General features: G+C 40.6%; 2 protein-coding genes across 2 annotated transcripts; both read right to left on the minus strand.

Moving 5' to 3' along the window:
• Window positions 1–733: 733 nt before the first annotated feature.
• LOC118426099 (oocyte zinc finger protein XlCOF19-like) lies at window positions 734–2,368 on the minus strand. Its single transcript, XM_035835357.1, has 2 exons — window positions 2,354–2,368; window positions 734–2,175 (listed from the first exon to the last, which is right to left on the minus strand). The coding sequence occupies exons 1-2, from the start codon at window positions 2,366–2,368 to the stop codon at window positions 1,270–1,272; spliced, it is 921 nt and encodes a 306-aa protein (XP_035691250.1). The 3' UTR covers window positions 734–1,269.
• Window positions 2,369–7,040: 4,672 nt separating this feature from the next.
• On the minus strand, window positions 7,041–9,812 carry LOC118426685. Its single transcript, XM_035836207.1, has 3 exons — window positions 9,696–9,812; window positions 8,413–8,442; window positions 7,041–8,163 (listed from the first exon to the last, which is right to left on the minus strand). Exons 1-3 carry the CDS (start codon window positions 9,784–9,786, stop codon window positions 7,805–7,807), a joined length of 480 nt encoding a protein of 159 aa, XP_035692100.1. The 5' UTR covers window positions 9,787–9,812; the 3' UTR covers window positions 7,041–7,804.
• Window positions 9,813–12,402: the final 2,590 nt, after the last annotated feature.

Below are 12,402 nucleotides of genomic sequence, written 5' to 3' on the forward strand. Positions count from 1 at the left end.
ATTCCCTCAGGAATTTAATAGAACAATACAAGACAATGTTATTGATCACAAAATTTATTCTGTTTGGTTACAAATTCTGTGTTTTCCTGAGTAGGTTTTGTTAAACTCAATTGTTTTCCTGAGTAGGGTTGATTGCAAAATACAAATCCACTGCATTTGAAGATTTAGTGGTATACTCTACAATGTCATGTGCAGTGACAACTGTAGGTCTGTTTCCTTATAATTGTCACATTGTAAATACAAATGGTAAACCTTATATATGTAAAAACATTAACCACTGTTGCTTTTGAGAACAAGAAATACCAGCTCGAACACAAGTTACATGTCCAACAACCCTAATATATACTTTGAAAACAGCAACAAATGACAATGCCCCCTCTTTTACAGCATTGTAATGGTAAGGCAGTATTTCTCATAGCATCGATTAGTATGTGATATGAATGTGAGGATAATTTAAACTGCAGAAATCATAGTGTACTGACATTGAAAGCCTTTTTCTGTGTTTTCCTGAGTAGGTTTGGTTAAACTCCACCTGCTGTTATTCAGAGTACGGTTGATTACAAATCCACTGCATTTGATGATTTAGTGGTATACTGTACATGTACAGTGGACACCTATAGCATAGGGTCTGTTTCCCTATTTGTCGCAATGTAAATACAAATGGTAAACCTTACATATGTAAAAACAAACCACTGTTGCTTTAATTTCTTAAAGAACAATAAATGCTAACTACAACAGAAGTTACATGTCTAACAACCCTATATACTTTGAAAGCAACAAGAAATGCCCACTATTTTGCATAATTGTAATGCACTCGTCACATGTATTTATATCATAGCATGATGCCAATGGTAATATGTGATATGAATGTTTGGATAATTTAAACTGCAGAATGATGCGATAACTGTACTAACAGTGAAAGCCTTTTTCCATTTTTCTTTTAGTGGGCATGAAGTTATATGTTTGATAATGTTCCAGAATAAAGTCAGTGTTCAACTGTATGAATATTGGATTCTCCATGCTATTCAATGACCTGAATTTTCCATCATTGGTAGTAGGTTTAATCTTTGATTTAACATGTCACATAGTGTTGTATACGTTTTGAAATCTTTCCATGTGGAGCTGCCAAAAAGTGATAAACTTTTCAACATGAATATCCCTATAACTGGTTATATACACCAAATTGAATAAAGTCATTATAGGTAATATTACAAGATAAATGCAAAGTCAACATTCTCATAGCTCCACATGTGAATAGCTGTTGAAATGTTATAACAACATGAAAACAAACAACTTATGAGCTAAAAGTAAAACTAGACTGTTAGTGTGGATAGGTGTATGAGCTTTTAGCTCATCCTCCTGATCAAACCTATGGCCACATTTCTCACACACATACTTTGCCGGTTGGGGTTGGGTATGGGTCTTAGTATGTTTCTTTAAGACATCTTTAGACTTGAATGCCTTCCCACACGTGTCGCACAAGAACGGCCTAACTTCGGAATGTACCAACATGTGTCTCTTCAGGTACTGTTCACACTTAAACTCTTTCGAACAAACTGTGCACTTTGCTGGTGTTTCATCCCCTTGTGGATGCAAGTGTCTCATGTGAGTGATCAAGCCCCTTTTATACTTAAACTTCTTCTGGCATACATCACACACATGCTGAGTTTCTCCAGTGTGGACAACCTGGTGTTCTTTCAGTCTGGCGTCTGTTGGGAAGAAGTTCTCACATGTGTGGCATTTGTGTCCATCTGGGCCATGAAGTCTCCTGTGCTGTAGGAGACTGGACCTTCTTGCGTACCTGTTGCCACAGACAGTGCACACATGCTTCTTCTCCTTGTTGTGACTGGCCAGATGGTCATGAAAGTCTCGGCCATACACAAAGTTCTTGTCACAGATGGTGCAATGGAAAGCTGGAGCCTTCCCTAAACCGTGGATTCTTCGCTTGTGCTCTGCCAGGGAACTGACAGTTGAATAGTTCTTTCCAGTGCTGCAGAGGTTGCATAGTAACTGTTTTTGCGTGGTAACGTCAGCTCCTTCTTGCTCAACAGCAGAGGACTGAGATGATGAGGAAGATGACTCTGGGGTAGTGTCCTGACCATCTTTGGTACTTGAGTTGATGGCTGGAACAGGCTGCTGCTCTCCATCTTCAGCTTGTACGGGCACAAGCCTGCTCTAGCCGTCAAACTCCATGGCTGAAATGTGAATTTAAAAAAAAGGTCAGTCTTTGTCTGGAAATACACCAAAAGCTAAACATTTAAAACATAACCTATAAACATCAAACCTTATTACCTGATTTACATAAAACCATTAACGTTATACAAGGAAATAGTACACAGCATTACAATATTACAAAGATGCTAACCATGTGTGGTCTTGCTACTAAACTTTGTAACATCATCTGGAGGGAAAATGTGGGAGGGGGGCGGTCAAGTGATACAACAATCCACCTTGAAGTTTTAAAGCATGGACTATTCGGTTAGTCCTTCAAGAAAGCCATAGCAATGGTGACAGGGCAGATGCACTCATAGTACGAATATCGTACTGTCGCCTGAGTATATAAAAAAATATAAATTTCCCACACGTGGTACGTGTCGACAAATGGGGGAGGGGGTAGCGCTAAAACTTATCTCTTCTGATTTTCGCCCTATGTGGGTAGTAACAATGCTTCCATGGTCTCATTTCGTGGATAAGAACCTCCCGGTGGCTAGACGATATGGATTTCGTCGACGATGTTAATTTTAATCGCTCAAAATACGGTATTTGTCAACTGTTGACATCGGTAACTTTGCTATTGGAAGTCGGCATTCAACAACGGCGCTCCCTCTATCTCGACTCAATTACATGAAAAGATGATAACTTTTGGCTTCCGATGATCCAGACATACTCTGTCACCTGATAGTCTAGGCTAGGTTACACAAAACCTCCCTTAGATGACGTTAGAAGAAGAAATTGTGGACGACCTACCTCGCCTCTGGTACCAAAAACGCTCACTGGACGGCCCTTCAGTACCGGAGTTTTCTCCCCGACCGTCGAATTTGTCTCCGCAAACCGAATTTGTCTGTGTAACCGTCGAATTTTTTCGTGTAACCGTCGAATTTTTCTGTGTAACCGTCGACTTTTTCTGTGTAACCGTCGAATTTTTCTGTGTAACCGTCGAATTTTTCTGTGTAACTGTCGAATTTGCCTTTGCAACCGTCGAATCAATCTCCGCGACCATCGAAATTGTCCCTCCGGACGGTCGAAAACGTCTTTGCAACCTATGACGTAGATTGTCCCCCGTGTTACTGAATGGTCCAACACATTGCAACTCAAGTTCAATGTTAACAAGTGCTGTATCATCCATGTTCACAAATCCAAACGCTCACCACAATTCATGTACACAATGTCTGCAGAACCGCTTGAGGTCAGTGCCCACCACCCCTACCTGGGGATCATCCTGTCACAGGACCTCAAGTGGTCAACACACATCAACTCCGTCACAGCCAAGGCCAACAGTACACTGGGATTTCTACGAAGAAACATAAGGGGGGCTACCAAAGAGGTAAGGGCCAAAGCCTACACATCCTTAGTTAGACCCAAACTTGAGTACGCATCCACCATATGGGACCCACAGAAGCGTCAATATGCCAATTCAAATGTACTTGTAGATAAAATAGAATCTGTACAAAAACGAGCTGCCAGGTTTGTCTTCAACGACTACAGGAACACCACCAGTGTGTCATACCTGCAGAACAAACTGGGCTGGCCGACCCTGCAAAAAAGGAGGAGTCAGGCTCGCCTAGTGTTGTTCTACAAGGCCTTCCACGGACTGGTATCTATACCCATACACCATTACATAACTAGGAATACAAACCCTACCAGAGGACACCCACTACGCTTTAACACACTCTCCTGCCGGACCGAAATTTACAGAAACTGCTACCTCCCAACAACAGTAAGTGCCTGGAATAAGTTACCATCACATATCGTTACGGCTCCAACACTTGCTAGTTTTAAGTTGGGGTTGGTCCAACACATGGGCCGCCCCAACTCCCAGTTGTAAATCGGGATTTCCTGCGGCCATATATATAGTCACACACAAGTATTTTTTTTTCGGTTTCTTTTTGGTTCTTGCACCTTGCACTTTATTTTTTCCTCACGCCACCGGCCGCACGGACCTGCACCTCACCTGGACGTGATGCTCTATTTGAGGGCCTTGTCCAGTATACGATTGAGATTGAGATTCTCGTATAGGACTGTTTAGCCACAGTCGACGTTGTAGGATTTTGCCATTCACCGAAGGAGGTCATATATATTAGTACAAGTTATGGATAATCTATCGACTTAAGATTAATACTGGTAGTGTGATTTATCTTTTTACAACTGCTTTACTTTTTTTAATTAAAAAAGGACTTTAAAGAATTTTAAGTGGAACAATAAATCTGCCATATGTGTAATCAATATGGATGTGCGGCTCGTTTATCATATTGACTTAGGTCATTTTGATTTGATTAGAACTCCAAAACTGAGGAGAGCGTGAGAATAAAAAAGTTTGGACAAAAAAATTGCCTTCGGTATGAAATCTGAGTGGTTCAGAAGGTTAAACATAGGACTAAACACGCATAGTATAGTATACCAACAATTAGGTGTAGGGACCGGTACATCGTACAAGTACAAATCCATTTTCTTCTTGGACCGTTCTGAAAAAAAAAGACCTGAAAGAAAATCGATAGAACGGGTTCCCCCTGATCCGTGTACAGATAAAGCCAAAGTTTGTTTATGTCTAAAATGTGTCTAAGTCGAGGACGTAATATTTCAATGCGTTTTAAAATATAACAAGCAATGGACAACTTCTCCCACAAGTGAAGCATATTCTAGTCAAACATATTCATGATACTGGTTCAAAAGCGTCACCTGTTAATCCTTACCGAAACTACAAAAAACTCTACTGTTATATAAGCTCCATTTTAATTGATCAAAAGCTTGTTTAATATTTATTGTAAAATTAACTCATCCTGTGTAACCATTATTTTTGGCGACGCCTCAGGGGCTAACCTAATAGTATAGAAAGCGTCCGTTTAACAAGAATTCCCAAAATATGTTAGGCATGCTAGGAATTTTTCTACAGGCATGTGTAGTTGTATCATCCCTTTAGAGGGGAATAACTCGGGAATGCGTTGACGGATCTTCATGATATTTTGAATTAGATAGCTTCCTTACATGATTAAATGCTTATCATGCAAATCAGGGGCTAATTTCCACAACTAATGAGGACAGTTTATAGATACACTGCATTTCATGTTAGAATGCTCAAAAATATGCCATATGTAAGAGAGGAATATTAGGCTTACTGTTAAGGATATATCCGATTGGCAATTTCCGAAATTCCACAGCAATTTGTTCAAGCGTGCGCGATTGCGCCATGCTTTTCAAACGGAATAACTCGGGAAAGGGTTGACGGACTTTTTTATTGATTTTTTATATGTACATAACTTCGGAGGTGCCTTCCATAAATGAGGGCTATCAATGCAAGAGACTAATTTGCAAAATTAATGAGCACAGTTTATCAAGCCACAATATTTTATTACTACTATGGCACTTAAACATGGCATATGTAACTAGGAAAGAGAAAAATTGGTAGACATCAATTATGCAAAATGTTACCTAATTTACATGATTAATGAGGAATTGTAATTATAATGTTAAATGACGAAAATTCCATTCTTGCAACATTTGGTAGCAACATTTACGATTAAGCTAAACGTGCGGACGTAAGTCATGCAAATTAGGGCCTCATTTACATAATTCATGAGAGAATGCTACAATAGCTTTCTTTGCTAAGACTTTCATACGTTGAACAGATTGTTATCAGGTAGAGGAGATCAACTGATATCTTTTATGCAAATGAGGACCTCATTTGTACAATCAATTGGTAACAATTATCATAGGTCACCCATCACAAGAGATCGCCTTTCTTGTACTAGATTGTTTATACTGTTATATTATATTACATTAGTTGTTAGTTATTTGTATTAGTATATAGTTGTTCACATTGCCATACATTGTAACTGTTACAATTGTTGCGCAATAAAGTTCTTATCTGTAATATCCTATAAACATCAGGTAAAACAATCTTCATACATACAGCCAGGCGAAGGGATAGAACACAAATACAACACACCTACAACAACAATCATTAATACTTAGGCCACGTTGATTTGATTATATGGATGACATCCGCGCTCGCACCAATTTTCGGCCATTTCCAAAAAAAAAAAAAGTTTTCGACCACACAATAAATTGTGCAAAGCAGCTGTAAAATGAGCACAAATATTCCGTAGATTGAAAAAAAGTATCAGAAAACAGATAACTAATGCCATAGAATGCCAAAATGAATCTAAAGTCAAAGAATAAGATGTGAAAGGACAGAAAAAAATCTATTGTTGGTTGGGGGAGGTACCAGTACAGAAAATTCAGGTCCAGAGGATCATTTCCAGGTCCGGACATGAACCTGGACCTGATTGTCTGTGGAAACTTGAGAACTGGCAATACTCAAAACAATGGCAATTGGTCAATTTTGCTGCAAAGGAATCTGTTTGGTGGATTATTGGACTCCCACAGCATTTTAAAATCCCATCTCCATGTAATAAAGGCTAACTGTCTCTGTACCTTTGACTGTATAAACTTGGTGCAATTGACTATATACTCTACTTGACTTCGCTATTGTTGTCTTCTTGGCCCCCCGGTTAGACCCCAAATGGCTGCCGACATAGTGTGTCCATTTTGTAATTGGCGAAACCTGTTCCTCTGTTGTTGTTTTTCAGGTCTGTTTTTTTTCGGATTGGTCCAAGAAGAAGAAAATGTTTTGCACCCGTATGATGTACTGGTCCCTACACCTAACTGTTGGTATACCATACTATGTGTGTTTAGTCCTATGTTCAACCTTCCTGGCCACTTTGATTTCATACTGAAGGCAACTTTTTTTTTTGGCCAAACTTTTTTTTTATTCGCTCGCTCGCATCAGTTTTGGAGTTCCCGGAGGATGTCATCCATATAATCAAATCAACATGGCCTTATAAACAATAAAACCGTCGCCATGGCAATAGTTTTTATTACCACACTTATTTGAGAAGCATCATGCTGAGGACATACACCGCTATATAGATGCACGTATGCACGATACATTCACTATACAGACGACAAACTGCTTATTATGTTTGATGTACATTTCTGATTAGTAGTATGCATGTAAAGTTTTTGTTACAAAGCTGGTAAAGACAAAATCATGCTCATCGTACCGATGACAATATGCTTGATTATGAGTAACATTTTTGCCTGATAGATGTCTCTCTTCGTGTACTGGACTAAGAGATTAAAAGAAATGATAAACTGCAAAAGGTCCTCTGCTTTTGCGCTATTTGTGAAAAAAGCCGGGGGGGGGGGGGAGATATGCTCTCCAAAACTTTTTTTGCGGCAAAAAAGTATCATTCTTATGGATCAAAGGCGTCGTCTAATACGAGGTAAAAATGAACAGTGCTCGTGCGCGCGTGTTTCTGCCTGTTTGCTTATGTTTGTGTCTAGTTCATGGGTCAAAAGTGCCGCCTGTCGACCATAACTAGAATTGTAATTATGTATGATGGAAGTCATTTCAATCCCAGACAGATTGCTATTTCATCGCTACGGTTGGACACTTGATGTGATAAGGTGTCCCTAGTAGTTTCCGCTGTGAAGAGCCACCACAGGTCCGGGAGTTCATCAAAATTTGGCTTAATTACATAGTAAAACGCCCTAAAATTTTATCAATCACAACAAGCCAGTAGCTCTACGCTGTTACGATGGGAGCTACCTTAGCCAGCATATACTTCTTGTAAACAAGGACTCCTACGCCGACCCCCACCCCTACCGTAGCTACTGTCCCAACCGACCCTCCCACCACGGCTCCGGTCCCGCCGGCATCCCGCCCCTGTGCGGCTGCCTTGCCACCTTGTCCAGGCATGGTGAGCGGGATGAACGTGTTACTGTCAGACGGTGGTGGTGGCGGGGTGCTGCCGTGACCAGGCCAGGTCCAGACGGGGACTGTACTTGGACCTTGACCTTGAGTTGTCTCTACAACAGCTGGTCGGGTTGTCCAAGATGGCGGATCCGAGGCTGGAATGCGGCGTGTCGTTGTGGGGACAATTTCTTATCGTGGAAAAAACATTTTAATTATCAAAAGTTAAGAAAAAAAACTATGTGAAAATTGTGTTTTTCATAAACTCTGTGTTTATATTCTAAGACTAAACGATTTATGTAGTTGTCGATGAATTTAGAGAGACAAATCAAAACTCATTTTTATACTTATGGGTATGGTCCAGAACAGACTTGTCCCAAGCCTACAACCGTGGCACCCTACACCAACAATACTAAGTATGACTCAACTTAAGTACTTACCTGGCCCACAATCTTGAGTGATCCCTGGACCTATGAATGATACATGAAAACATTGGGAACATGTCAACGTGCCATCAAGACATCATGAGTATTACAGTTTTTTTAAGGACGTTAACGTTATATAGTTTTTAAATATCGATTATAGACTCTAGCATAAAGGTCGAAATTTGCTCTTGAGCAAATACAGCATATTTCAATTCATCTCCATCCTAATGCAAAAATGTACTGTTTCAAATCAACCTTCTGCACAAATTGACTTATTTGAAAACATCATCCCACTCCAAAATGAATATTTCTTAATCGCCCCAATACAAGAAAGGAGTCTTCAGGAACACCCATGTCTATGGAAAATGGACTGGTCTATGTGACCCATTTTTAATTCCTAGTCCTAAAGCCACAAGCCACCCTTATACGAAATTCCAGATCAGTAGGCTATTTCAATACACAGGTACCCAGTATCTACATTTTTTTATCAAAACTGGCAACAAAAAAAACAAGTGATGTACATCAAAAGTGTGAATAGAGTCCTGTGATCGCATACTGTACACACCATCATACCAAAGTTAAGATCATTTGCTTTTAATGTAATGGCACCGGAGCCAATAATATACATTTTTAGTCTAAAAATGGCAGAATATCCCAAATTCATTAATTTTTAGTAATGTATGTCAGGAGTTACAATAAAGTGAATGTTCCAAAATTGAATTTGAAAAAAAAAATGAGAATAGAGACTTAATGATTTAGTCTTGACCCGAAACTACGGTACGTTCATTCTAGTAATGCAATGTAATCGCACCTACAGCAGACAACGGCGTGGTTATGATTTGAAGTTTTCCTACTTATTTACACAAGGCAAGGGTAGTTCCTGTACTTAACTTATGTAATAAAGTTTCTACGTACTGTAAATACAAAGAAGAAATCTGAAAACTCCCTCTAAACACACACAAAAATGCGGTCCATCTGTTGATTAACTTGTCATGTTTTCAAGAGGACTTGTTCTGTTTTTTCAACAATAATCATGCATAACTTCATCAGAGACGAAGGGAAAATAAAATGCTATGGGTGTTGGCAGGTAAATTCATCGTTTTTATTCATCATGTCATTTTCCTTTTCTTTTATTAACTGATAACGGCAAAGATGATTGGTCGGGCTGGGTTAGGTAAAAATATACAATGTACTAGAATCTGCATCATACGTATCACGTAATAATGGGCGATACCACCTTACTTTGGGTTTTTTTTTACAATTACATAGGGTGGCCATGAACATCCATTCCCACTCACCTATCTGGCACACGTAGCTCATTCTCTCCATGCAGGGCATGTCATGCCAGAAGTATCCACGGCTACTCCAGTACATGATGCAGTTCATCATGTGAGCCCTGTCCCTTGGAGCGATGCTAGACCACCTGCAGACCACAAACAGGACAATGTATAAAGTCAAAGTTCTTAACAACTGTTTACTGGAATTTCTCGCCATAGGGCTAGTTGCAGATAAAATAAAAGGGACGGCCATGCAAAGAGTGTAGAACAGTACAGCATACGTCTAGTGTTTGAAGATAACTTAAAGTTCTAACTTGATATGTCAGCATGTTTCAAATCGGTCCTTAGAGCGCGTAAGTCGTGCGATCGCCGTACGACTTTGATGCCATAGGTTTTTCAAGCAGGCTGTGGCATAACAAGCCACCATTTTTGTCCTCCAAAATGCCCGAAGTTAGTGGTTGTACAACGATCGCACGACCTATATGTATGTGACCGCGCCCTTACGGTCTGCAGGTTCGGCCCACGTTTCACTTCACGGCGATAGCACTACGACCTCGCTACGATATCACTAAGACCTCGCTACGATAGCACTACGACCTCGCTACGATCTGTATTGGATTTGTGTAACCTTGACTTAATGATTGGGCAAGCCATTGAAGTATTACGGAAAAGACAAAACACACACAGCGCTAGCAAATTCGTTTCTTGTCTATGAAATCCCTTACATACACATACATCATCGACCAGCGGTAAAAGGTAAAAAGATCTGTTGAGATGTCTAGTTCTTGTTCCACTACAGGTTCCATCTTGAGTTGTCGGTCAGAAGGAGTTCTTGTAGCTTGTAGCTGAACCTAGGAGGGACTTAAAGTATGTTAACCAGTTCTCTTTCCTCTCGTCTGGAGATCCCCCTTTTAACTTGACTGTTGGTTTGGATTTCCGGCCGGTTAGTTCGTTGATAGTTCTCCAGGCAGCATCGTGTTATTTCGCGACATGAAGATGGGCAATGCTATCAATTTTTCCTTGGATGAATTCCGCTTCAGCACTTGCATATGCTTCATCCAAGTGTCTCTGGGCTTTTCTAAGATTTTTGTAGCTAGTTCTGGTGGCTCTATTCTCATACACTTGTTTGGCTGTAATCACTTCTTTTCGTGCATCGTTGACAAGAGTGTGAGAACTCAACGGCGTAGATTTAGATTTCTTTTTCTTAGGTAGTGTAGAGAGAGCGATTTCTTCTGTTGCCTCGATCAAGTTGTTGTAAGTTGTTTCAGTGTCATCAGAAGGGTCTGTGAGAACATCAAATTGGTTTTTCACATCAAGAGCAAATTGGTGTTTCAACGTAGGGTTCCTGGTTACTGCTCTCCAGTCTACCCTTTTCATAGGGTTTGACTGGGGTGGTTTCTTAGATGCCCTAAGATTGAGGCAGGTAATACAGGATACCATTCGATGGTCTGATCCTACAGTGGAGAATTACGAGAAGGCTCGACAATCCCTGGTACTGTTCCTCCATTTTCTACGAGTCATAATGTAGTCGATTTGTGAGCGGTGCCCCGCAGGATGTTGATGTGTCCATAGTTTGTTCAGAGGCTTAAGCTTCATGAATTTGGTATTGCATATTATCAAGCCAAATTCCTGGGCAAAGTCAAGCAATTTGCGTCCATTTCTGTTTGTTGTTCTGTTATATGTGAAAACTGGATCTTTGTGTCCTATTTGGCCATTAAAATCTCCTGCAATAACAAGAAAGTTGTGTGCAGGTACATTTTCGGTGGTTCTTTTGAGGTCGTTGTAAAAGTCATCCACATTACTTTCTTCACTGCAGTTTGTAGGGCTGTACGCCGCGATGACAGTTATCCTGGGATTTCCCTCGAATTCTGCAGTCAATATCCGTTCACTGACCCTCCTTACCTTGAGCAAGTTGTGACGCTCTCGGAGAGAGTAAAACTCCAACTCCTCCAATGGTGGATCGTTGGGAGTTCTTTGCTCCCGAGGCTGTTGCGAGGAGATAGTTGTCAATACATGTGTGCTTGATCTCATTTCGTGGATGAAAATTTCTATGCTCTTGTATGCAAATAACATCGATAGTATACTTGGCAGAGTAGTTGACAAGTTCCTGTTGTCTACTTGCTTTTGCAATGGTTCTAACATTAAAAGTACTGAAGACTGTGGGAACCTTGCATTTCAGAAGTTTAAGTTTTACCTTCACATCTTGGGCTTGTGATCCTCCCGTTGTGGGGTTGGTAGTATTTGGGTGTGACTGTCAGGGATAATTCAGCTGGATATGGAGTTCGATTTACTGGTGAAAGGGCTCTTGAGTGATCAGCACTTTGCGCTGGTCCTTTCGATAGCTGGTTACAGGCGCGGCTCGCTAGACCTGCGTCCGGGTTTTCTTCAGGAGTAGCCTTCTCCTCGTTGCGGTATCTTGGCTAAAGCTGCATGCTAGGTCCCGACCACCCACGCTAAGAAAGCCACGTACGTCGTCTTCTTCACTATGACGAATTTTACTTGAGGTCACGTTGAGTAATTCGTCAACAAAAGAAAAATGAAAAACAAAAGACAAATGAAATCCCTTAAGCGCACTGTCATTTTAGTTTGTCGCAGCACGGTCGCAACGAGGTTGCAACACGGTCGCAACGAGGTCGTACTTTGTGGAAGAGATCGCTAGACCAAAGTGTAAACACCGATGTAGCAGGACAGTACCGGTGCTGGCCATGTTCTAAGATGGATGATGGAT

Source organism: Branchiostoma floridae, chromosome 11 (assembly GCF_000003815.2).
Source record: "Branchiostoma floridae strain S238N-H82 chromosome 11, Bfl_VNyyK, whole genome shotgun sequence".
NCBI classification, from domain to species: Eukaryota; Metazoa; Chordata; class Leptocardii; order Amphioxiformes; family Branchiostomatidae; genus Branchiostoma; species Branchiostoma floridae.

Bases quoted from the DNA above. Each gene is read 5' to 3' on its own strand.
- LOC118426685 (XM_035836207.1), bottom strand. From the start codon at position 9,786: ATGATGAACTGCATCATGTACTGGAGTAGCCGTGGATACTTCTGGCAT. The intron at 8,443-9,695 runs GTGAGTGGGAAT...TATCATTCATAG, and splicing joins GAGCTACGTGTGCCAGATAG to GTCCAGGGATCACTCAAGAT. The intron at 8,164-8,412 runs GTAAGTACTTAA...TTCCACGATAAG, and splicing joins CACTCAAGATTGTGGGCCAG to AAATTGTCCCCACAACGACA.